This window comes from Leptinotarsa decemlineata, unplaced genomic scaffold (assembly GCF_025532065.1).
Source record: "Leptinotarsa decemlineata unplaced genomic scaffold, Ldec_3_MD MMD2_tig00026374_RagTag_RagTag, whole genome shotgun sequence".
NCBI classification, from domain to species: Eukaryota; Metazoa; Arthropoda; class Insecta; order Coleoptera; family Chrysomelidae; genus Leptinotarsa; species Leptinotarsa decemlineata.
Window position 1 is genome coordinate 2,937,266 of NW_027412710.1, and position 27,018 is coordinate 2,964,283.

The window sequence follows — 27,018 nt, forward strand, 5'->3', positions numbered from 1 at the left end:
AATGCAGGTCCGTATTTAAAAATTCAAAGATGGGGGTGGCCCAAGTCAGATGACACCCTGTATAAAAGATTCATGTATATATTCTGAGAGCCCACATCAAGTGCCAATTACAAAATGTGGACAGATTTTCAACATGTCTGCGAATAAAGAAGATATAGGCAAAAAGATAATTTGGGATTTTTTGGTTTTTCCTGTAGATCTCCAGAAACAAAAGAGCTATATTTGATTTCTTTACATCATTGAATAGGTCTCTAAAATACACAACTTTGCCACAATTTAACCAACACTGTATCTCTTATCATTTACGAGATCCCCATGTACAGAACCGAATTTGAATAGCCCTGTATATTGGTGCTCAAAAACAATGTCAATTAGCACAATTAACTATGCTTCTTGCACAAATGTCCTAGAACAAGCCAACCACTTTTTATCCTAGTTAGAAATATAATGGAAAGACAATTTGGCAGTATTCAGAACAAAACATTCATTTTCTCATGGGAGAAAATGTATTTAGTGTTAATAAATAAGATATTCATCTGGGTATAAGATATTCAACTGGGACAAGGTTATTTGTCACAATAGCAGTGAATTGAATATACTATATATTCGAAAATTAATAAATTACCTCTTCAATTTCACTCCTCAATTCTCCATCTAAATGTTGCTGCCTCATTTTTGAAAAGTCCGGTGCCATGGGATCTAACTCCTCATTAGACGTATCATAAAATCCTATAGCCGGTCTCTTTTCGAATGGAATCTCAGCATTGTAATCTACCCCACGCTTCCTCTTTCTCCTGGAAGTAACTTCTATACCCGCCGCCCGCAATTCCCTTCTTTTCTGTAAAGCTGCCAAGCGTCTGGCTTCCTCTAGTTGCTTTTCACGAGCTTTCCTTTTCGCCTTTTTGCCTTGGGTGTTTGCTAGACGAGCTCGGGCTTCAGACAACATCTCCAGTTCGTCTTCGTCCATATCTTTCGGGTCAGGACGTGCTGGTTTTGTTTCTGGGTTTGGATCTATTTCTCCAGGTTTCAATTTCCGAGGATCGTCAACTTCTTCACCTTCCTCTTTCTTTTGGGCTTGATCCCTACAAAAATGAGTGCTTGGAACATAACGTAGGTAGTGTATGAAAGAGTTATATGATATGATAATGATATTCATCTACATACAAGGTAATTTATTTATTTCCACAAATTAGTTTGCACATCAACATTGAGATAATGCAAATGAAAAAGCGATAAACGTCAGTAAATTCAAGTAAAGAAATAATATACAAAATCTGTATACATATGAAATGACTAGGATAATTAACTATCTATAGGACATCCACGTCACAAACAATTACTAAAAATAATATAAAGTATAAATATAAAATATATTAAAGTTCCTAATTCTACGTTTGTATAAATAAAAAAGGTGTATTTTAAATAAACCATACACCTCACATGGAAATAATGTTATGGTTGAAACTCCTCAACAGTGTAGATGTTTTTTGACAATAAGAGTTGCTTAACTTTTCTCTTGAAAATATGTACATTTCCTGAAACTTTAAGGTTATCGGGAAGTTTGTTATAGAGTTTGCATCCCTGATAGTCAAAACTTTTTTGGTAGATAGCAGTTCGATGTTAACTGGGTAGAAGTAAGTAGCCATTTCATGTCAAATGGGTATGTGAGGGTCTGTTGACAGCCAATTTGTTTTTATTGCGGTATACAAATGTACATGCCTCAAGTATGTATATTCCTGCAACTGTTGATATTTTTAAATTCTGAAATGCTCCCCTACATGACTCCCTAAATCCTAACTTAGCAATGATCCTTACTGCATACTTCTGTATCATGAACACTCGATCCACAGAGGAGCTTGTGCCCCAGTTCAGTATTCCATACCTGAGTAGAGTAGAGTTTATTCTCTTGTGTGACAATTAAAAAAAAATTGTATACAGTCGTCATAAAAATAGTAAAAGGAAAATTTTTTACTTGCAGAAACAAATTTTAAGCTATTTAAAATGTAAAATAAAGTTATATATATATATATATATATATATATATATATATATATATATATATATATATATATATATATATATATATATATATATACATATAACCATATATATATATATATATATATATATATATATATATATATATATATATATATATACATATAACCATATATATATATATATATATATATATATATATATATAACCCATGTAAAATAGTAGGAGAACTTAGTTATAATACATTACTGTTACTTAGTCATGTTCCATTAAAGAAGTGTATGAACTCTTCACTTTTATAAAACACATTTTCTTTAAGAAAACTTTTTACCCTTTTAGCAAATTTAACTAGGACTAGTTCCTTCCACTCGTTTGGTATCATATTGTAATATTTAATAGACAGAAATCTGAAAGAGTTGAGATTCTTGGATAAGCGAAAATACGGCACTATAACGGATTTATATCTGGTATATATTTATTTTGAACAGTATAACTGGAAATGTTTTTCTTGGCAAAAAGTAAGCATTCATAAATGAATTGATTAGTCACAGTCAATATACCTAGTTTTTTGAATAGTGGACGACAACTTTCATCAAGTTTTGAATTCGTTATTACTCTTATTGCCCTTTTTTTGCATTATGAGAATTTTATCAACATGTGCCGATCCACCCCATAAGAGAATTCCGTAGGACATGGTACTGTGAAAGAGACCGTGGTAGGCTGTGAGAACAACACTTTCATTTACAATATCTTTGATATTTCTTAAGAGATAGATGGAGGTAGCTAATTTATTTCTCAGATTGGTTATGTGAGCCTCCCATGTCAGCTTACAATCTAATGTTAGTCCCAGGCATTTTACCGGCAAATTGTCCTCCAGGGTTAAGTTGTAATTCAGAGTAAAGAGTAACGTTTTTGTTTTATCATTATTTAGACACAATCTTACATTCATGAAATATTCCTGAGCACTTTTGAGGGTGTATGATTCAATATTCTGATCATAGTTTCTCATTGAAACTAGTAATGTGGTATCATCAGCATATTCAACATGTTTTGACGATAAGAAATGAGTTATGTCATTAACATAAATAATAAATAGTATGGGACCTAAGATTGAACCCTGGGGAACCCCCAATGTAATTTCCCTTTTGGATGATACCTTTCCGTTTGAGGAGGTACACTGATATCTTCCTGTAAGGTAACTCTGAATGAATGAAAAAGCATTTCCTCTGACACCATAACTTTCCAATTTCATTAAAAGAATTTCATGTGACACACAATCAAAAGCTTTGGAAAGGTCCAAAAAAGATGCTAGTGTCACATTTTCTTTCTCAAATTCATCTGTGATGTGAATAATCATATCTACAAGTGCAGTTATAGTAGACTTTCCCTCACGAAATCCATGTTGTTTAGGGTTCAGTACATTTTTTCTCTCTAAATAGTTGATCAGTCTGATTTTATGAGCCAATTCAAGCAATTTTGATAAAATAGGAACTAGGGAGATGGGTCGGTAATTACTGATATTATTTTTGTTACCCTTTTTAAAAATCGGTATAACCTGAGGTGAGAATTAAAATTCGCATAATAAAGCGTAAGTAGAATCTCTTGACTGCAGTTAGTGGAGAGATACCTGAGAGAATAACAAGGATTTTTGAGCTTTTTACACAAATTATCTACTTGTGGCTTCTATTGCAAGTTGTTATCGAACGTATCTCCTAACAATTTAGTTGTTGTTGTGGGATCCAATTGTAATTCGAAATTCTGGAAAAGACTCACCTCATGGTGTTGTCGTCCTACCGTGAATTGCAACATACTAGTTTTTCTTTTATTCATTATCAAGTTGTTATTTTCACACCAAGTGATAACTCTACTAAAAGTGCTTTCAGCTGTATTTATAAGTGTTTAGGTCATCTTCAATAACCAGTATATTCGTGTCACCAGCGTAACATATACAGTGAGTGGCAGAATTTCCACTTAGATACACTAATAGATCGTTTGCAAACGCAAAAAAGGTCCCAAAATGAATCCCCGAGGCACACCATCAGCAATTTGTTTTTCAGAAGTCGGATTCTCCCCAATTTTCACTATTTGTTTCCTATTTTTAAGATAGGTCAATAAATTGAGTGGCAGTCCTCTCACCCCATATCTTGAGAGTTCTTCCAGCAAGAGGCTGTGATTAACACAATCAAACGCACGTGAAAAATCAATGAACAATCCTATCCTAAAGTCAATGATATTCCATAATTGAAAATCGGAATTCTTTCAGAGTATTTCATTCCTCTTCCTAAGTTGGAGTGTACAACAAAATGTCACTCCATCTAGTGGACGAGGTACTAACCAACTGCATATCCGAAATTAGGTCGATGATGGCCACTGACGAGTGGCTAATGAGCCCGAAACCGGTCTGCAGGTGTGCCCGTTCCAAAATTGAAGGTCGACTCTTTCAGTTGTATTGCCAATTGCATATGCAGGAAATTTTCTGTGAAGATTCCTGCACGGACGCCTGTCGGATATAATCCAACGTCGTTCGTGGTATTAGCCAGGGGAGTAGTTGCTAGGCATCAGTCCATTCAACCTACCGTGTAGGTATATCCGAGCCTGGCTTGAACGTTCAAAGTTAATTTTTTTAGATTTGTTTACTGCCAGTCTTCAGCATAGCCCACTGACGAATAAGAAAAATATATTTATTTTTCATTATTTAATTTCGTATGCTATAAAAGCGTGTTTTTTAGACTTTTTGAACTATATTTATTTTATCTAAACTTTGGGATCAATCAGCCGTATATTGTTTAGAAAAATGACCATTGATATTTTCCGATTCCAGAGAGGGAGCCTGAAAATCAGCAGCCAAGCCCAAGGCAGCAGGCGCGCAAAGAAGGGTTACAAATAAGGCAGCAGGCGCGCGGGTTAATAAAAAAAATACTTTTTTCAAATGAAAAATACATGTAGTGAGTTCATATCAAGGAGGTTACATACAGCGCCATCTGCCCGCAAATAGATCAAGCAAAAATGTCAATGATTCTGTCAAATACAGATCCTGATATGAAATGAAAAGGAGAGTTACAAACAAACAAACATACTTATATACAGGTGAAGCTAATAAAAGTGCGTTAAAAAGGTTTGCAACTGCTTAGTTGAACGACTGGGGACAAGTAGAAATGATTTGGAGAGAATCTCGGGGCTGGTCCGTTAATAATTTTAAATAGAAGAATGCACTCAATCTTAACAAATGTCATGTTAATTTAGTTGACGTTTTGAGCTCAAAAACAGTTTCAGTTCTGGACCAGATGGTGTTCTAGGATTTTTACTTAAGAAATGTGTTTGTACCTTGAGTACTCCATTATACAGCTACCGGACTGGGTCATGGCCGGTGGGAGAAATTATATCTACGTAAAGTTTGGGTCGGTGTAAGACAAAGAAAGTATTAAGAAAAAAGGAATAGAAACTTTTGTTTGCAATTTTACGTTTACAACTTGAACAATCTAACAGACTGATAACATGTGACGCACTGATTGGAACTTAGGTGTAGTAATGAGGTGCCAAAACAACGGTTTTGTGATGGTAAAAAACTCCAGTAACACTCACCACCACACCAACGGTTCCAAACAGTGCATCACAAGTATATGTTACAATACGTTCATTATTTACTTTGATATTGGAGATTTTAAACCTACAACTACCTCTGCAAGCTCATTCTGTACTAATACGGGGAAGTGCATTAAAACACCTGCAGAAATGACATTTTATCGCCTGCCTGAATAAATTTAAATAACTTTCAAAGATAGTGATTACTATTTACAATGATAACAAGGTCATCAAAAGAATATTTTTGTTCTATTGATGTTTTATAAACTGCAATATAGGTAAATGAAATTGTAATTATCAACGAACAGATTTAAACTCGTACTTATTGAAAAAACACGACTTTTCCTTAGGTTTCAATGAATAGATTATATGTGAAAAACATAAAAACTAGAAATATTTCATTTCGTATTGAAATCGACAATAGCAACCATTGTGTTATATTCCGGGCTCAATTGACATCCACAATAAAATGTCTAGAATGTCCCGAATGAGAAATTCTATTCAGTATCTGAACGAGTTCTTTGAAGGACTAAGTATGCACTTTACGGCCTTTTTTTGATAGAAACGTCATTATAATAGGATCGAAAAAGGAAACAAATGAATTTTAATGAAGGTTTTAAGTAGTTCAGGGGGGTTGATAGTAAATAACGTCGGCTTAGGTTTTTTGAATGAAAGTCTTAGTGGGATTGATTACTTCTATCGGGTATGTTCACCCCCAATAGACAGTCTATATAAACTCGAATTGTTGGGTTCCACTAATTGGGAAGCAGTCGTAGGTATGGAAATCAGAATAGAAATGGGACGATAATTACTTACGTCAGATTTATATATTGAGGTAAGATATGAGGATTTCCAGTAGTGCAGAAATTCGCTTGATGATAGAGAATTATTAAATATAAAGAAAAGTGCCCGAGATAAAATGAAGCTAAATGATTTGAGAAAAGTAGGGAGAATTCCATCAGGACCAGGGGTTTTGTTGGTATAAAGTTCAGAGTGTAGCTTTCGTTGGAAGTTTCCCATATTTTCTGTATGCTGATTAAAACGTTTCAGATGCGCTCAACCTAGAGAAGCCGTGGCGGACATTTGAACGATGTTATATTCCACACACACTGTGATATCTCACACACACCGTTTTAATTAAATTTAAAGCGGAAGCGCTAATGAATACCGTTTTTATCAATCTTTTTCAATAATTTTCGGTTGGAACAAGATCTATTGCTTATTGGATCATCTTTGGCACCACCTTTGAATATCAGTTCAACTCTAAAATTCTGATAGACATGTCAATAAAAACTGAGGTTCTCTTATTTCTAATTTCTTGATTCAACACTAACACAAAGACACTTACAGTAAAAACTCGTATCTTTCCAAGCACTGAGCTGCTGTTCTTCCAATAATCGGAGCAATAGTTCTCCATTGTGTTGGCATAAGCTTGGCCAAATGTAAGAGTTTTTCGTCTTCCTCTCGAGACCATTCCGTTTTCTTAATACTTGGATCAAGCCACTCAAACCAACGGGCTTTACATTGTTTAGCAGATTTTCTATGCAGAAGTGAGGCTATTCTAGACCACTGGTTTTTGCCATACTTCATAACAGCAGCTTTGAGGATTTCATCCTGAAAATTATTTTTTTTTTATTTGAGGAGATAAGTATTGTATTATTTCTTAGCTATTTTTTTGATAGGCAATTGAATGTAACAAGATAGTGATGAATAGAACATTTTTCATTGTAAAAAATACTTTGAATTTACGCAGTAACTTGTCAGGGTTAACTAAAAATTTTGCCCTTTCTACACTTGTATAAAGTTTTCCATTATAATTTTCATATCATTGTGGAAGGTGAAAATACCCAAAGGAGGTCGATAAAAAAACTGCTTATACCCCACAAAAAATTATTTTCGTTCAGGGACTTAGTAGGTATTTAAAGAAAAGAATCTTACCTCCGTGTTTCTCCAAACACCTCCTTTAATCATTATTCTTGGCATGATGGAAACAGTAGATTTACTTTCAACAATAACAACAAGCAACAACACTAAGCAAAACCCTATAATTTGAAAATAAAAATTAACAGCGATTCAATCATTCAATTCTATGCAAAAATTGTACCAAACCAATTTCTGACAAATTGTCAATGTCAAAGCTAAGTAATACGCTTCTTCTTATTCTTCTCCTTTTTCCATTAATGGCTTCAGCTGCCAGGGCTATCCAGCTAGGAGTTACAGATTCATGTTGATAGTACAGGTGGTGCCCACACTGAAGTGGGTCTGAGTTGAACCCAAATCCCACCTGGATTTACGCTAAAACAAACTTCAACTGTGATTTGAAGTTAATTAACAAGCAATGTCCGATTGCACTAGAGTATAAGTACTACTGTGAGGTGATGCATTAGGGTTACGGTTATGGGCACTACATTCAGGTCATGGTCGGCGAAGCACTGCATGCGCACAAGTATTAGGTCTGTCTTGGTCACTAGACCTTTATATTGGATGCAATTAGGAATTGGGATATAGTGTGTATGTTAGATGGTGATAAATGTTTGAAAAAGATATCGTGGAAGGTAAGAGGCTGAATTGTTGAAAGAGGGATAATGAGAGAGGCATGAAGCATTTGTATATTGTGAAAATTGTTAGAGCAGGCAAAGAATATATGTAGGAGAGTCTGTATTTCCCCACATTCGCCGCGGTCGTCATAAACTTTTTTGAGTTTTTTGAGATATGCTTTACTGAGGGAAAGAGTGCTCCTAATTCTGCACATATTGACGATTTCTTTACAAGACAAATGTTAAAAAAAATCTGTTTAAAATCTGTTCTTCCGTTAACCAGTTGCCGCACCCCTACAGAACGATAACCCTCAGAAGTCAAAAGTTGTGCGAGCCACGGACTAACGAGTTCTTACCTTTTAACGTGTGATTCCTAACACGGATTGGACGATAGCAAGTGAAAACCGATCGTTCAGACTGGGGCTTGTACCAGCGACCAACACGGCGGTCGATTTGAGTGAGTGAACAAAGCACCCACGTCGAAACGACCGTATACCATCCGGCTAGCCAGATCCTTGAACCATGGAGTTTAATAAGGGTGTGGTACAGAGGAGAAGCAAAGTTTGGCTTTGAATTGTCCGCTATATTGGTCGCTCCAGTCTATCCGGATATTATGTTTCAATAATGCTTGAAACCTCTATAGTCTGCTTTAGGATGATTAGAGAATGGATGAATTCTTCCAACATTGGCTAAGTAATCAACTGTATCGTTACCCTTGATGTTGGAATGCCAGGGCACTTTTTGAGTCGCCAAAGATGACTGCGCGTTTTATATCTTTGTCAACAATATATTGACCTGTTTCTTGGATGGATGTTTTTTCAGTTGCACATGTTGAAAAGAAAGAGGGTAATCGTCCAGAATGGTGTAGGTTGTGTATGATGTATGTGATTGGTAAATTGTTGCTCGGCGAGTATGAGAAAATTCTGGTAGTTATGTTGTTCCCTTTGAAGAGATTCGTTTCGTGATAGGGAATTGGAAATATTTTATCATGTAAACTATATTAGCGGTAGCAAGGAAAATTATGAAAAGAAAGCATTATAAGGATGGGGAGAAGACAATTGAGCCGCCAATATGTAGGATATTGAATATATGTATCATGCAACTCCATAACGGAATATTTGGATTCACGTAAGATAACAATTTAGAAATGCATCTCACTCCCAACTAATTTCGCCTGTGCTGTGAAGTCTCATGTGAATGCTTTATGATTTCTTTTTCTTTTCTCTTCCATTAATGAGCTAACTTACTGAACCATTAACTAGTTTCGATCCATTTACCCCTACGGGATGCATGCTCGAAATATAATCATTATTGTCTGATGAGCATCGATTGTCAAGAAAAAAGTTAGTAAGAAGTTAGTAGAATGGTATGAAAAATAGTTTTAAGAGAACAAAAATATTCGCAACCCCTACGTTGGATACTGAAAAAACAAATATAATGATTATTTTTCATCTGATGCGTATCCAGTGTCGAGATAAAAATATGTAAAAGTATGTAGAACGGCATGAAAAATCGTTCTATGGGAAAAACACTCTCATCCCCTGCAGAGTGGGTGGTGGCGCTCTTGAACGAATCTGTTGGGTTTGTTCCGTGAAAAAAACAAAATCTCTCATAGTTTCATAATTACTCTGTAGTATGAATATTATTATATTATATCAGACTGGAAATATAATAATTCACTCAATTATTCTTGAATGATGTCACACCAAATTGGCTTTTACTTGCTGTTAAAATCCCGTAGAATTTCAATAAATAACCTATTACTATCGCCACCAAAATCAACAAATGTTTTTTCTGCAACAAAAATATGTGTTTCTCAATATTGTGAAGTGATAACAACACTGGCTGTTATCCTTTTCTTTCATACTAATTTCTCTTTCACAAATCATTAGCTTTAGTATAATACTGACCTATGAAATTTGAAATGTGAATTATGTCAATGCTTTTTTCATAAACTACAACTCACGATTTGATCTCCACAAACGTTATTTGAAAAATATATCACATGTTTCGCTAACACAGTAGCTTTATCAACAGTGATTTGAATACTACAAGTTACTTCTGACAGTAATATTCATATACTACAGGTAACCATAATTGAGACTACCACCAACAAATTACCTGAACCTCTACCTGAGGTACCTCGTCAATAATAGGTTTGTTCCGGTTCTAACAACCAAAACTGTTTGGAAACTGCGCAAGACATGATGCGTACAAGCAAAAAATCTTAAACAGTCCGAAATAGTCTCGGACACTTAGTCAAACTAGAACTCATTTTGAGGAGACACTGTGCCACCTATCGTATATATGAAAAATGAAGACGAGAAAATACTGTTGATCCTATCCATTTTGTTATGTAGCGTATCCTTGTAGTCAGTTGAAATGTTATCTGACCTCAATTATTATTCAAATCAGATAAATAAAAGAACATCCTAGTAAATGGCCCAAACTAATTTCCATATGAATGCGCATGAGCAACGGGAACAGTTCTCAATAGTTCAGCCGTTCAGCCTCGAAAGCAAGAACGATTCGGGACGGTTCAAGATAGTTTAGCATCATTTTGCAGTCGAAACCAGAACAGAAGATTCATCAATCCGAACTTATCCTCAATAAACCAGAACGCTATCAACTGCGCATGATCCTGACGTCCTAGAACCCGAATATCGTAGAACCAGAACAAACCTTATGATCACCTCATTTCTACATCAATAACAATTTTTTTTCGGTTTTTCTAAGAAAACAAGTTCAATAATGGTGATCTATTCAAATTCAGTTGGTCATTCATTAGAATGTTTGAATTTTTAAGTTTATTAGTTTCCATTGCTTCCAAATGATTCATTTTCAAACCTTTATTTTCTATGTGTAAAATTTCGAACTATTTGTTAAAGATATGATTTTCTTCTAAAAGGTGATTTGAATATGTTGAACTTGTTTTCTTGTTTACATAGTTCATATGATGTTCTTGGATTCTATTCCTAAATGTTCTGCCAGTTTGTCCAATATACACCTTAGGACACGTTCCACACTTTAATTTATATACTCCTGATTTCTCGAATTTGGATGTTTTATATTTGTTATTTTTAACTAACTTTCCCAACGTATTACTTGTTCTATATGCAATTTTAATATCTTGTTTCCTCAAAAACGAAGCCACTTTTTCCGTTGTTTGTCCAAAATATAAAGATCTATAATTTTGATTATCTAACTCATCAACAGTTTTTCCTATTGATAGGTTTTTTCTATATATAATGGGGAATGTTCCTCGATTTGGGTTATTACAGCAAATGCAAGTTTGAACAAAATAAAGTTGAGTTTAATTCATGAGTTTTTCAAATTCACTTCGAAAAGTATTCAAATTGATGTTTCAAATGTTGGGTTTTGATTTTTAAAGGGATTTGTTTCTAATTCACATATTGGCAACAGCGCCTATATCAAGTTGAAATAATTTATAGGTATCTAGATATTCTACTTTAAAAAAGGAAAATTATCTTTATTAATCAACAATTAAGGCAAAATATAAATTATAGTTCAATACCACCTTCACAAGCCACATAAACAATAGTGGTTTTGTTATTTATTTATATAGAGGAAAATAGGTTAGGTGCCCAAAATGTCATATGTCACAGAATGTCTGGGAACTCGGAACATAAGTAAACAGAACAGCACGCCTCTGAAATATTTCATCTTTGTTTGTCTCATACAGATAACAGATTCATTCTCCTTTATTAGCTATAACCGAAGTTGCCAAATGGTGATATAGAAACGGATCCCTTTAAATGTTGATTGCATTATTTCATTCCTCTTTTTTTTAAGCATTTAAATAATTTTTTAAAGAAAAAGGTTGAAATGATGAGTTCAAAATGCGTTGTTTTAGAGCTCTTTTATGAAAACTACTTGATTTTCGTCAGGAGGAACATTCCCCATTGCAAACAGACTGTTATTCGACACTGAAAGTCACAGCATTCTGGAAGCCTTATAAAGTACTGGTTCTGAGTAGAGAGGACTGGATCCTCCGGGAGAAGGAAATATTAAGAGCAGATAGTTGTTGGTTCACAGATGGATCAAACACCTTCCGGTCCTGGTGCAGGTGTTTTCAGTCGCAGACCCAGGACAGAGATATCAACCCCCCCTAGGAACCTATGCGACTGTATTTCAAGCGGAAATTTACGCGATTGAATTGTGTGTGGAGAGATTGGAAGAATCCAACCTCATACACAAGTCAATGAAAATATTCTTGGACAGTCAAGCGGCGCGGCGTTGGAAGGTTAGGTGCCCAAAATGTCATATGTCACAGAATGTCTGGGAACTCGGAACATAAGTAAACAGAACAGCACGCCTCTGAAATATTTCATCTTTGTTTGTCTCATACAGATAACAGATTCATTCTCCTTTATTAGCTATAACCGAAGTTGCCAAATGGTGATATAGAAACGGATCCCTTTAAATGTTAATGCAGTATTTCATTCCTCTTTTTTAAGTATTTGAAAATTTTTTAAAGAAAAAGGTTGAAATGAGTTTGAAATGCGTTGTTTCAGAGCTCTTTTATGAAAACTACTTGATTTTCGTCAGGAGGAACATTCCCATTTTATTGAAAACTATAGTTTTTGCAGACTTTTCAACGTGTCTTACAAGAAAGGGGTTTTTCCTTCTTGTTGAAAGATTGCTCGCCTTCAGCCTATTCCCAAAAAGGGCAAGAAAAATCTTCCAAATAACTACAGACCTGTCGCTTTGCTATCAGTAAAATCCAAAACCATGAAGAAAGTCGTAAACCACAATATCCTCAAATATTTGGAAGGCTTCAACACATTGAGCCATCATAAATATGGCTTTTGCAAACAAAGATCAACAGGCGACCTTCTATCGTATGTCACTCATATTTGAAATAACGCAATCGAGAAACATGGAGAATCAAGAGCTCATGAGCTTGATATTTCTAAGGCCTTTGACTGTGTGCGGCCTGAGAGTTTGCTGGCCAAACTTCGATGCTATGGCTTGTCAGATCATTTTTGTGTACGACTCTTCAGTTTCCCGAAAAAGCGTTACCTGCAAGTGGCCGTCGATGAATATCTCTCGAATACTTTCACCATCAACGCTGGTGTTCCCCGGGGATCCATATTGTCTCCAACCCTCTTTTTATTGTATATCAACGACTTATTGCAAGAAATCAAGAATCCAATATATTGTTTTGCTGACGACAGCACACTTGTCTCGTCATTCCATTTGGATTCCAGGACATCGGCAGCTGAGGCACATCTTCACCGGCAGCAGTAGGTTGCATATATCTTAAACTGTACACACCTCAGCACCTTTTGATGCTTTATAAAGCTCAGATCAGATCTTCTTTGGGGTATTGTTCTTATGTATGGAGTTCTGCTCCTAAACATACCCTGAAATTGCTGGATTCCATCCAGAAAAGAATCATTCGTTTGATTGGAGACGCGAACATCACGTGCAACTTTGATAGCCTGGAAGAGTTGGAGATTTTTCTCTCTTCTATAGATTCTTTCACGGGAAGTGTCTTGTCACTTGGCACATTTAATTTCACCAAGAGCGGTACAAATCAGAAATACGCGACGGACTGTAGCTGCTCATCGTTTTGAGGTTCAACTCAGTCTCTTGCAGTGGCGTAAGGAAATTATACAAATTATACAGATGAGGAAAAATTAATTTCAAGTGTATTGCTAGTATTTGAAAACTATATTCACAAATAATAATTGAATTATATTAATTATAAAAAAAAACAGTGTGTACACGGATGGAGAGGCTAAGAGGAGAAACATCTCTACTGTTAATGTCATGACAAAAAGTCATTCTTATAAAAAATTAGCCTTTTGGAAATGAGATTGACATGAAAAATCGGAGATTGGATGTACAGGGTATTAGTAATAGTAATAAAACGCAACTAAACAAAAAGATCACAGTATTAGTTGGAGGAATGCAATTACAAATTGAATGAACAGCTAATCAAAGTGTGAAAAACAATGAAAAATTTAGAGAAGAAATCATGTTTAGAATTGAAAAGGAAATTAGAAGAGATCTTGCCTTTCCACTTCTCCATCATCAAACAAAACACTTTCAAATATAAGTAGACTATGTAGAGCATACACAGAAATTTCTTTCATATACAAACTGAAAAAAAAACTGAAAATATTTCCTATTCATTTCGACTGAAACTGAAATGGCTAGGATAACTAACCATATGAATGTATTTACATACTGTCATTTTGACTGGAGCAGATTCTTTTTTTTCTGGAGATAAAAAGTCCTAATGTTGTGAAATGAACTAGTGCTTCGTATTGTGATGTTTCCCAAAACGGTGCTGAGGCAAAACTTTGAAGTACACCATTCAGGATGATGGTGTTTCACGTTCGAGTGCATTTTCAATAATGTTCCTATAAATAATATCGGTTTAGTACAAACTTTATGGAAAAAAAGGGATTTTCGTATAATTCAGAGATCATATGAAGTAGTAGTTTCGGAAGGAATAAGAAAGAGATGTTTTGCATTTGAAGATGGAAAGGCTCGGATCTGAAATATTGATAAAGAAACAGGAGTTAGACAATGTAATTAGGATTCTATAATTGAAACAGGAACAAGTAGAAGCTGAGTTAGAATAGGTGGGTGAACGACAGCTGTTTCTCTTTTAGAGATACAAAAAAATGTTTCAAGAAGAAGTTGTAGAGATTATTGAAAGCTATGTTTCAATGATTATCATTATCATACAGGGTGTCCAATAAATATGTGACAGACCGAACTTATGTTTTTTTCAAACAGAGTACTCTAAATATGTTCCTTCCATTGAATTTCTTGGACATAGTGCCCCTCAAAAATATATAGTTGTTTGGATTTATACCGGATGGTTCAGACGCTATAGTGAAATGTATGTCAAAAAAATGGGTTCATTCAACACTAAATATCTCCCACTCGATCTTTTGGGATAGTGTATTTTCATTCCATCTTCATAAGTTTACTGAACGGTACTTTTTCTATACAGGCTTGGACTCACTGATGACTTCAAGGACTCCTCCTAGCCCACTTCGTGATTGTCCAGAATTGCCGTTAGAAATTGAACTCACAAACTTCGAATTATAATTGTTTAATTCACTTATTGTAATAATCATTTACATAACTATAAGAATAAGGTGTTCATAATGACGGAATAATAAGCAATTACTGTTGAGTGCCAGTAGAGTAGAAATATGCTCGAAGATATGTACCTTTCTAAGCTCCAGAAGAAGTAAACGAAAATAAAAACTCAGGATAGATAAAGTGATCAGAAGTCTAGTGACAACTTTAACTGAGATGATTTTACGTGAGTAAATCAAATATTTTAATTTATCTATTAATGCATATTCAACATATTTATTTGTTTTCCTTACGTGTTTTGTGATGTTGGTGGCGCTACCACCGCTATTGTATAATGAAAATACTGTTCTACTGGCAACACTGGTTAGGATTACCGCCTAATAAAAATTTTAAAAAACCTAACCTGTTTTCTGTGTGTAATCCGGAAAGTTGTATTTTATTAATTGTTAAATCGAATAAAAATAAGTTTCAAAATATGGTACTGCCTGAAACAACGGCTTTGAATTTGGGTGAGTGCCTCCGAATAATTTATATCAAATTCACTTGAGAGAAGTCATGCTTAGTGCTGTAGACTTCAGTAGCAATTTTTATTTTTGAAGGTATGAAGAATTCTTTATTATATTTTCAACTCATGTTTTCACATAATATTTCGAAACGAAAAGTATTACTGTTCAATTATTATTTCCAAGATGCGGAGATAATGCCATTAGAACTGGACTTGTATACTTTTATATATTCACCTTTTACGAATATTCTCCTTTTTCGAATATTCTCCTATTTGATTTCAACATCAGTTATAATAGAAACTGAACTCCAAAATCACTGCACTCTTAATCCAAAGCATGAATTCATATAGTACTGACATGTATTGGATCTCTCGGTTGCACTTGGCTGGATTCCCGAATCCAGTGATCTTAGTTTATCTGTCCCTCAAAAACCTTTAGAAAGATTTTTCTGTGCTTTCCAGTTAAGAACGGGAATTATAAGTTGATAAGAAAACTCATTCAATCATGAATGGAGAGCAGAGGTCACTGCAAAAACATTCTACTGGATAGCAGAAAAGCAATCTTCCAAGTGTCCTAACAAAGTCTATGGCCAATCATAATAGTGCTTTAAGAATTCCTTTTTATTCTTCTATAAGCTAAAAAAAAATTACCATCAGTGTGTACACGATTTGAATTTTCTTTGTATTATCCATATATTGAATCTGATATTCAATTAATCTTACATATATTTATATTTTATAGACTTACCACAACAGCAAAGCTTCATCAGGTTTTACAACAACTTACCTGAGGTGAGTAAAATGTTTTTAGACAGCAACAGAAACAAAATCCTGGAATTGATTGAAAAAAAATCAATATTGTAAATTGAATTCACAGGTAGACTGAATAGTGACCGAATAGGTCAGGTATTTTTAGTTATTTATTCCCAAGAAACTACAATGGTAAGAATTATTTATACAACCAATATTCATACAACAAATATGATTGTTAATTAATAAAACAAATAGTTCTTTAATGCTATTTTGAATTTTTCTGTGTTGGAAAAACTTCATTTGGTAATTCATTATATGCAATTATTCCTCTATAAAATACAGGGTGTCTCCTAACTACGGTACCAAACTCCAGAGGGTGATTCGCTATTTCTGAGATATAGGGTGTTGAAGTTAAGAAAAATGCAATTTATAAAATATCATGAATATCCTTACACTGATTTGGTTGAAATTTGCTACAGTTATTTGAAGTAATAAGGTGCTTATTAAGCCCTAACTAGATTGAAATTATAGAAAGATAGATAGATATTTATTTAAATAGGATACTCTTGCTATATATTCTAGAAATATCTTGTTCCATTTTTCAAAAATAAAAAAAAACACTATCACTTAAAGTAATGATCACAGTTATTCAACTAGATTCAACCACCATCTATAAACACCTGAAATAATTTGAATGTAACTCTTAGGGGACCTATCTCCGATGGTGTAAGAATTTACAATAAGCTCTCGGAATCAATTAAAAAAAAAACTGCAGAAAGCATCTCAAAACTTTTCTGTTGTCGAAAGTGTTTTATAATATTGAAGAATTTTATTCCAGCTAATTGGATACTTTCATTCAATAATATATTTTAATTTACTTACTCTATTTTTAAAATTGTCAGTTTGAAATGTGAAATGTCTATTTATATGTAATTTGTGATGTGTTTTATAATACTTTCACTGTAATCTGTGAACCCAATGAATAAATTGAATTGAATTAATATACATACATAATTTCATATTATATAATTTAAAAAATACAATTTGATAAAAATCAGTCACTAAAACTTAATTGTAATATGTAGGTATTATCAAGATTCAAATATAAAATGTGATTAATAAAAAGACGAATAATAAGATGACATTAGTTGGTAAAAAAAAAATATATAGCCACAGACAACTGATGTAAAGTGTATATTCTACATATTTTGCAAATAAATTATATTCTACTCTATTCTATATTCTACTCTATTCTATAAAACAACTAATAGTATTGTTGTCTTGATAGAATGTATGACAACAATTTCGTTTTGAAGCAATATATCGTATTGTATCGTTTTATTTCCTCTGGTAATTGATATATTAATTCAATCATTTGAAAAATATAGATTTCATTAGGTCCAGTGGAGTCTCAGTGCGCAACACAGCCAACAATATTGGAAAAAACAGTACACCTTTGACTTGTTGTTTTTTTTATACTAGTCCTATGTTGCTGTATCGCTGCTGTTCCAATGTTTAGACAGACTCAGAATCAACGAACTTAGGTGTGCGCAGAGTTATAGAACAGTGCTTTCAAAAAACTGTTCTACAGCGCCATCTAGTGGCGAGTTACAGAAAAATTGATAGCCTAAAAACCTTCTGTATGAAAAATTACTTATACATGTTAAGTTTCATCACGATCGGTTGAGCGATGTATAAGTTTATCACTTACCAACCAACCAACAAACATCCATTTTCATATATTTTTTTTAATTAAAATTATAACAACAGCGTACAGTTCAACAGAGTAAAGACATTATAAATATAAAATATGTTGTTATTCTTCATAATCAGCAAAAATGCTGGTCTCAGGATTCACAAACATTCAACATGACAAGTGAAACATAAAAACTAGTAAACCACTACTAAGCTCATAGTATCAAAGTATCAGACATGTGCCTCGAGGCTCAGATGTTCTTTTAAACTATTGATGGATGAACTATAGCCCGGCAACTCACGTATATGGACAAGTAATTCATTGAAGACTTTTATAGCCTGTGTAAAAGGATTGTATAATCCTTTGTTCGTTCTTACCATGCTCAGGTATAAGTCATTTCTACCCCTTGTATTATACTCATAAAACTGGTTGTTGACTAGTAGATCATTGTTGCTTTTGATTCTTTTGTTTTTTATTTTATATACAGGGCTTTTCATGATGAGCGTTAATTAGTCGTTTCTGACAAACTATTTAACGGATCAACCTGAAAATTTCACAGTTTGCATAAATCAATATGACCTACACGCCTAAAATATTTCAGACGAAGCGGCGTTGTCGCTTCTACTACAAAGTAGCGGCTTCTTCAATTTTTCAAATGGAACACCCCGTATATAATATCATATTATGATTCATTATCACTTTGTCAACAAATTCATATACTATTTTTCTATACCTATCTATTACCGATTAGAAGATATAAATTAATTTCGATATTTTTTTTACCAAACATGAACTTTTATAAATGCTGATAATCTTGAACTCTCTTGCACTAAAACGATCAAATTTGAAATGGAGTGGAGTGATACTATGAGGATCTTCACTCCGAATCATATTTTCATTTGCCTCATTCAGGGTCTTCAAAAAATGCAGATACTTTGATCTCATGAAAAAATGAGTGGAACTCAATTTTTTCAAATGTAACACCCTGTATATTTCAACATTTTTGAGCTCTACATCCAATTTTAGATTAACTTTGTTCAGATAATACTATTTCTATTTTGAACCGTTGAACATCACTTATTTTGAATATTCAACATTTTTTTTATACTTAGTAATATTTCTTTTTGATCCAGTTTTTTAACTGTCTCAGATCAGTCAATTCGAAATTGGTATGTACCTACCTTAGAAAAAGTTACAATTTGTATACATTGAGGTATTGGTCTCTAACGTACAACAGTACACATTAATATTTTTTAATAGTGTGCTTTGGAAAAATGAATAAACTAATTATTTAACGTCAGACTTTCGTTGGTGGTTTTGACTGGTTGTGATAGCTACTAATTATAATAGAATAATGTCAAGATTAGGTGACAGTAATGAATATTTCTTGAATTTATTAATAATTTATGGTGAGTGCAATAGAATTGCAAGTAGAACATGCCGAGTATTTCATGAAAGATATCCACAACTTCCGAAGCCGAATAATAGTGTGATAAATCGACTACTAAAAAATTGTAGGTTGAATGGAACCTTCCGTCCAAAAATCATTCGTAAGAAGACTAAAGTGGATGATGATGACAATGGTATAACAGTTATGGGATACTTTCATGCATTTCCAAATGCTTCTCTGCACGAGGCTGAAAGGGAGATAGGTACCTATACCCTAGGTGACAATTTGTCGAATTCTTAATAAGCATAAATGGCATCCCTATAAGTTCTACTGTGTCCAACATTTGAAAGAGACTGATTTACCTCGTAAAGTGGAATTCTCTGAATGGTTACTTGTCAAGACTCAAGAGGATGAACATTTCCTTGACAATATCATAGTTCACAAAAAATGGAACTTTCAATAGACACAACAGTCATTATTGGGCGCCAGAAAATCCCCATGTTGTCCGCCAAAGGGGTTTTCAAGAAAGATGGCAATTCAATGTATTTTGTGCCATAAAGAATGAGTCAATTTTTTATATCGAGTTTTATGATGATAATTTGAATGCATCAAAATATGAAGATTTACTGAGGAATGGAATTCAAATGATTTTAAATAATAGACCAGGAAGAGAACGTGTATGGTACCAAATGGATGGTGCTCCACCCCATAATTCTCATTCAGTCAGCGAAGCTTTAACCGAAATCTTCGAAGACAGATGGATTGGTAATAATGGACCTTTTCGTTGGCCTCCTAGAACACCAGATGGCAATCCATTAGATTATTTCGTGTGAGGTTTCATTAAAAATATAGTTTACTCTACTCCAATAACAACAATGGAAGATATGAAATCGAGAGTTACAACTGCTTTCAATAGTTTGACTCCAGACTTGATCAGAAGCGCTACACATGACAATCTTTTGAAGAGATTACATGTTTGTTTAAGTAGAGGTGGAGATGTGTTTGAACATATTCTGAAATACACTGACGATTAAATTAACTCATTAATTTATGGGTTTATTATTTTCAGTTCGTGTTTCAGCGTTAAGAGAGAAGTAAGAGTGAAGAGAAGTTTCATTCGATGGTTGAGAAGTATTTTAATAATTATCTTTTCATTGTTTTATCTGTGACTAATTGAGAAACATCAAACCAAATCTGTTTTACAAAAATGAGTGATGAACAAGAAAACCATGTCAATTTCCGTTTGAAACAGTTTATCTCGAAAACGTTTCAAAATAGAAATAGTATTATCTGAACAAAGTTAATCTAAAATTGGATGTAGAGCTCAAAAATGTTGAAATATACAGGGTGTTCCATTTGAAAAAATTGAGTTCCACTCATTTTTTCATGAGATCAAAGTATCTGCATATTTTGAAGACCCTGTATGAGGCAAATGAAAATATGATTCGGAGTGAAGATCCTCATAGTATCACTCCACTCCATTTCAAATTTGATCGTTTTAGTGCAAGAGAGTTCAAGATTATCAGCATTTATAAAAGTTCTTGTTTGGTAAAAAAAATATCGAAATTAATTTATATCTTCTAAACGGTAATAGATAGGTATAGGGAAATAGTATATGAATTTATTGACAAAGTGATAATGAATCATAATATGATATTATATACGGGGTGTTCCATTTAAAAAATCTACTTTATAGTAGAAGCGACAACGCCGCTCCGTCTAAAATATTTTAGGCGTGTAGGTCATATTGACTTATGCATACTGTGGAATTTTCAGGTTGATCCGTTGAATAGTTTGCCAGAAACGGCTAATTAACGCTCATCATGAAAAGCCCTGTATAGTTCAGTTAATGAATTTATCAGGCAGAAATTTGTCAGGTAATAATAGTCATGATTGAAATTACTATGGAAGCATGACACAGAATTTGTTCAGTCAGTACTGTGGCGCCTGAAGATGCTTTCGTATAGCGAAACACGTGTCGCAGATTTGTAAACTTTCAAGTGGAAATCTCACATTGAAGTGTGTTTTTTGAATACGTTAATTCAAAATAGTGTATATGAAATATTGGCTACCAAAATTGAAGAGGTTTCTCAAATTATAAATCTTACTGGAGATCAAAAACCAGTTTCTGATCCTCCTCTTGAAGATGATCACTTGGTGATCGAAACACTTGTGGAGATGTTAAAATAACGGTTTGGTGTTGGGAAAATACTCCAGTAATATTCATTACTACAGCAAAGGTTCCAAACAGTTCATCACAAGTGAATGTTTTATTTAAAAAATAATAATTTAACAATGATTAAACCTATATTAGTCTTTTCCTTTTGTTTTCATCCAATAATTTTTTTCTTCAGGTCCGACGCACCTTGTTTCACTTTATTTCCAAATCTTTTCCACCACGGGAAATTCTCGTCAGTTGTACTTGCTGTGACTTGTGCAGGTGTTGTTTCCTCACGAACAACTTGAGAATCATCCACAGAATCCACAATCTTCTGTTTCACAACTGGCTCCACTACCGGCTCCATTACTGGCTCCACTACCGGCGAGGGCTGACCATATAGCGAAGATAGTTGAGGTTGTGGTAAATCTGGTTGAGGTTGAGATTGTGGTGAAATAGGTTGAGGTTGTGGTGAAATAGGCTGATAACTGTGGCTTCTGAACTTACTGGGTCCCTTCACTTCAGAGTACACAGGTCTTACAGGTTTTTCAACAGTTGCAGGATACGTTCTTTCTGGTTTCAGATCTGATACTGTCTCAAAATTTTGTTCAATTACTTCTGTACGACCATAGTTGAGGGGTTTGGGATAGCTTGGATGCTGATGATAAAGGTTTCGATATTGTTGGGGACTGGAAGAAGCAGATTCCAAGTTTTCATTGTTATATTTCAGAGGTTTGAACTCATAATCTGACGGTTTGTTATAAGATGGGTACTGATTTTGGTATTCGTAAGATCTGTGTTGTTCGTAACTGGGGTCTTCATGAATTACTGATGATCCAGGGTTATTATATTTCGGATAATGAGAATATCTGGATCTGTATGGTCTGTAACTTTCATATACATGATTCTGGGATCCATATGAACCGTAACCATATCTCCTGTGATAACCATAATCTTCCACAACTCTCTGTTGATTTTGTGGATTTCTTTGAGAATTTCTGAGGGCGTTTATCAAGGAATCTGCAGTCTGTTCTGCTTCCGGTTTGGTTTGAGGTCGTTGATAGAACTGGCCTTGCTCAGTGATTACAAAAGCTGCCCCTTCTGGTTTCTTTGTATGTTCATTGTTCATACCGTTACTTTCAATAACTTGACTTGTAAACTGTCTCTGATTATGTTGGTTGTCAAGGTTTTCCTCTGGAGTAGCTTCCACCTACAAATAAAATATATTTTGAAATTATCTAATACGAATAATTAGATTGTATATTATCGAATAATTATGAATCATGTTTTCAAAAAATTCCACAAATATCAAAAATATCACTTCATTTGAGAACATACGAAGTTTAATTTTCATCATATTATCTGTCACAAATAATTTTTGGGGCGGGATCAAATTCTATTTTTGAAGGAGCATGCACACAGACAACAAACATAAAAGTGAAAATATGGTGTCAGATATGGAAAATAATCATGAAATGATTCAAATTCATTCGAGTAAATACATGAATTGAAAGATGTTCCAACCTCAACTTCAATATTCTAAAACAAAAATACTCAGTATTCAGAATTCCATCTTTTGATATTCCAAGTTCATAGACATCGAAATTGATACGATCACAGGATATAGAAATATAAAACAAACAAGGTCAAGATCAGAAAGAGACAGTATTGAGAAATTCATTCAGTATCTATTGATCTTCAGAAAAGATTCCAGCAATGCAGCACATTACTTTTTCTTGCAGAATAATGTAAATTTTTGGTGATTTATTGTATTTTTTACTAACATTTTAGTGTAAGTTTTACTCCTGAAGTATTTTCCCCATTTCGTTACAATGAATATTTAATTAAATGTTTAAATGAGTGCTTTCATTATTTTGGATGAATCATGAATGGGTAAAACACCGAATAAAATCCTCTCGTTAATAAGTCAAGCGAGTACTGAGTTGCGATATCTTTCTTGTGTCAATATTCTTATTGATTATATTAAATATATTAATTACTTAATGAGCTGACATTGACGACGACTAGGAGTTTTTCGAGTCATAACCAATAAAATACCAAAAGTTGATTGGAAAAAAGAGTATCATAGAAATTCAACTAATTGATGATATAAAGTTGACAACTAAAACGAGCTGATGGAATAGATATTCGTCGTAATTAGGCAATTTTTTATGAAACACATTCCCAAGCTGATGTAACAGATAATGATAGGTGTATCATTTATATTTAAAAAAGTCAGATACGAATCGATTCAGATTTCGAAATCATGTAATGGGTAATCGTAAGCATAAACAGATATTCCATACGTTTAGCCAATCTCAACAGTACAGTTCAAAGCTGATGAAACAGATATTGGAAAATGTACCGCTCATATTTTCGAAATTTACAGATAAGAAATGAAAAAATTTGCAAATTATTCCATTGGCAATCTTAAGAAGCTGAATGAACAGATATTCTTCACGATTGCTCAACTTCAGTAATACTTTTTTTTCTGAGCTGATGAACAGTTATTAGAAAGTGTATCACTCATAATTTGAGAAGGGAAACATATGGAAATTTGATTGAAATAATAGGTTGTATATGGATTGAAGAAAAAACAATTGACGCTCAAAAACCAACTTATAACACATTCAAAGCTAACGATTGAACAACAAAAAAAAAATTATTTGAAATATATTGAAAAGAAGGAAAAACTGTAATTTTACTGGATGAAACAGCTATTAAATTCTCTCATTATTGTACAACCCAAGAAAAATAGTATATTATGCAACGATCATGTAATGATGGTTATTAAGACACGAGCATTAACCGGGATACGAAACGAGCCGAAGGCGAGTTTTGTATGGTATATGCGAGTGTATTAATAACCATTACATGAGAGTTGCATACGCTATTTTTTCTAAACCCGATAAATAATGAAAAACTATAAATATTATATTTGTATTGAACACATTTACAGTGTTCATGTACATATTTAAAAAAAAACACAAACTTAATGGTATTACCATGGATATATGAAAACTATAAAGATTCTAATTACATTTATATTGAATATAATAACTGTAATTAATCTGATCTTTTAAAAATATTGGAGTCGATGGTATTCCTTCTATATCGCTGTTTTCAGACATTTTGATAATATAGGTAGGTAATATGAAAACTGATTTTGACAAATAAAGCAATTAGTTACTTAGGTTAGAATCTAGGACAAACAAAGGAACAGGATTCTTGATTGAAAAATCATGGGTTTCTATTGGTTGATAATCTGTATCGTTATGAAAAATCTGTAGCATAATGGATATCATTATGAAACGGATTATGGTCATATAAGTGTATTGTTAGAGTACGGGTGTAGAAACACAATTTTTAGGTAATTACCACAAAATATTATTTATACTTGAACAATTCAACTTTTTTTTGTATTGAAAAACTAGTTTCACAGGCCCATTATGGAGAATGAAGCCCCCGAGAACGAGAGAGGCGTCTCCACCAAGTGTCACATCTCAGTACTCGCTTGGCTTATTAACGAGAGGATTTTATTCGCTGTTTCAGCCATTCATCATTCATCCAAATAATGAAAGAACTCATTTGAAAAACTTAATTAAATATTTATTGTAACGAGACGGGAAAAATTCTTCAGGAATAAACTTACACTAAAATGTTACTAAAAAATACAATGAATCACCAAAAACTGCCACCCAGCAGGATCGAAGGAAAGGAGATGTGCTGAATTGCTGGAACCTTTTCTGGAGATCAATAGATACTGAATGAATTTCTCAATAGTGTCTGTTGATGATCTTGACCTGCAACTTTGCAACTTTGATCCGATAAAGTAAAATGCTCAGTATACAATCTGTGCAAACTTTTGTGTATTAGGAGATTGTTTTATATTTCTATATCCTGTGATCGTATCAACTTCGATGTCTATGAACTTGGAATATTAAAGGACGGAATTCTGAATACTGAGAGTTTTTGTTTTATAATATCGACGTTGAGGTTGGAACATCTTTCAATTCGTGTATTTACTTCAATGAATTTGAATTATTTCATGATTATTTTCCATATTTGACAATAGCAATAATACTACCTGGGCTGAAAAGTTTCGGGCCTAACACATAGATGGCGTTAGTCTTATTGAATTCACCGCTCTTTCAGTTAGTACTAACCTGTTGAAATTTTATGATATTCTACTCATGAGTTTGTTAGTTATTGTGCTAAGAGTGACCCTACTTTTGTTATTTTCAAATCAATGGATCAAAAACAATTTGAAGTTTTAATTTTACACTGCTTCTTGATGGGAAAAAATGCCGTTCAAGCGAAGCAATGGTTTGAAAAGTGTTATAAAGACTTGGCTCTATCAGAAACAACAATTAAACGTTGGTTTGTTGATGTAGACCGCAGTGGACGACCAAATGAGGCAGTAACACCAGAAAACATAAAAAAATCCACAAAATCGTTTTGAATGATCGAAAAGTGAAGTTGCTTGTAAAGATATCAAAAGAACGTGTTGTCTTTATATTGCATGAGCATTTGACTATCAGAAAGCTCTGTTCAAAGTGGACGCCGCGCGAGCTCACTGTTGACCAAAATCAAGAACGTCTTGATGATTTTGACCATGTTTGATCATAACAAATCGGAATTTTTGCTTCGACATGTGTCAATGGATGAAACATGGATCCATCACTTCACTCCGAAATCAAAACGATCGTCATCTGAGTGGAGAACAACTGATGAACCTCGTTTAAAGCGCCCAAAAGCACAACAATGAGCTGTAAAAGTTATGGCTTCGGTATTTTGGGGTGTGCATGGTGTAATATTCATCAACTATCTTGAGAAGGAAAATACCATCAACAGTAAATATTATATAGCGTTATTGAAGCGTTTGAAGGCCGAAATTGCAAAGGGACGACCGCATATGGCAAAGAAAAAAAATGTTTCAAGACAACGCACCGTGTCACAAGTCAATCGAAACAATGGCAAAATTGCATGAATTGGGTTTCGAATTGCTTCTGCAATAGAATGCCCGCTGGAAATGAATTTATTTTCGATGAAGAAGAAATCGTCGAAACTGAGGCCTATTTTGAACAGCAGTAATGTTCTTGCAAGAGTCCGACGACATTTCTCATGCAAAAACCCGGGCTAATTTGGGCAGATCCATTCTGGTGATTTTACGACCTCCGATCAGATCTTTGTGGCACACCCATACTAATTTTAGTGACGGGTGTGTGACGTAGTCGCATTGGGGGAAATGTTTAATATACGGGGTGAAGTGAGAATGAAAGAAACGTTTGTAAAAATAATAAATGTAGATGA

The 27,018-nt window shown here is 33.8% G+C and overlaps 3 protein-coding genes across 5 annotated transcripts in view; 1 reads left to right on the forward strand and 2 right to left on the reverse strand.

Moving 5' to 3' along the window:
* Cdc5 (cell division cycle protein 21) overlaps nt 1-7,707 on the reverse strand; it is a 38,728-nt gene extending 31,021 nt beyond the window's left edge. The window contains exons 1-3 of the mRNA XM_023161524.2: nt 7,519-7,707; nt 6,929-7,194; nt 626-1,082 (exon numbers count right to left, since the gene is read on the reverse strand). Coding sequence (XP_023017292.1) covers nt 626-1,082; nt 6,929-7,194; nt 7,519-7,563 — 768 coding nt within the window. The 5' untranslated portion in view covers nt 7,564-7,707. The remainder of the gene's footprint in view (nt 1-625; nt 1,083-6,928; nt 7,195-7,518) is intronic.
* Nucleotides 7,708-15,557: 7,850 nt separating this feature from the next.
* spel1 (DNA mismatch repair protein spel1) overlaps nt 15,558-27,018 on the forward strand; it is a 127,112-nt gene continuing 115,651 nt past the window's right edge. The window contains exons 1-2 of the mRNA XM_023161522.2: nt 15,558-15,712; nt 16,451-16,500. Coding sequence (XP_023017290.2) covers nt 15,679-15,712; nt 16,451-16,500 — 84 coding nt within the window. The 5' untranslated portion in view covers nt 15,558-15,678. The remainder of the gene's footprint in view (nt 15,713-16,450; nt 16,501-27,018) is intronic.
* The window catches only part of LOC111506455 (uncharacterized), a 69,843-nt gene continuing 64,627 nt past the window's right edge, over nt 21,803-27,018 (reverse strand). For all 3 annotated transcript variants that reach the window (XM_074185333.1, XM_074185332.1, XM_023161521.2), the window contains one exon: nt 21,803-22,915. In XM_074185333.1, coding sequence (XP_074041434.1) covers nt 21,878-22,915 — 1,038 coding nt within the window. In that variant the 3' untranslated portion in view covers nt 21,803-21,877. The remainder of the gene's footprint in view (nt 22,916-27,018) is intronic.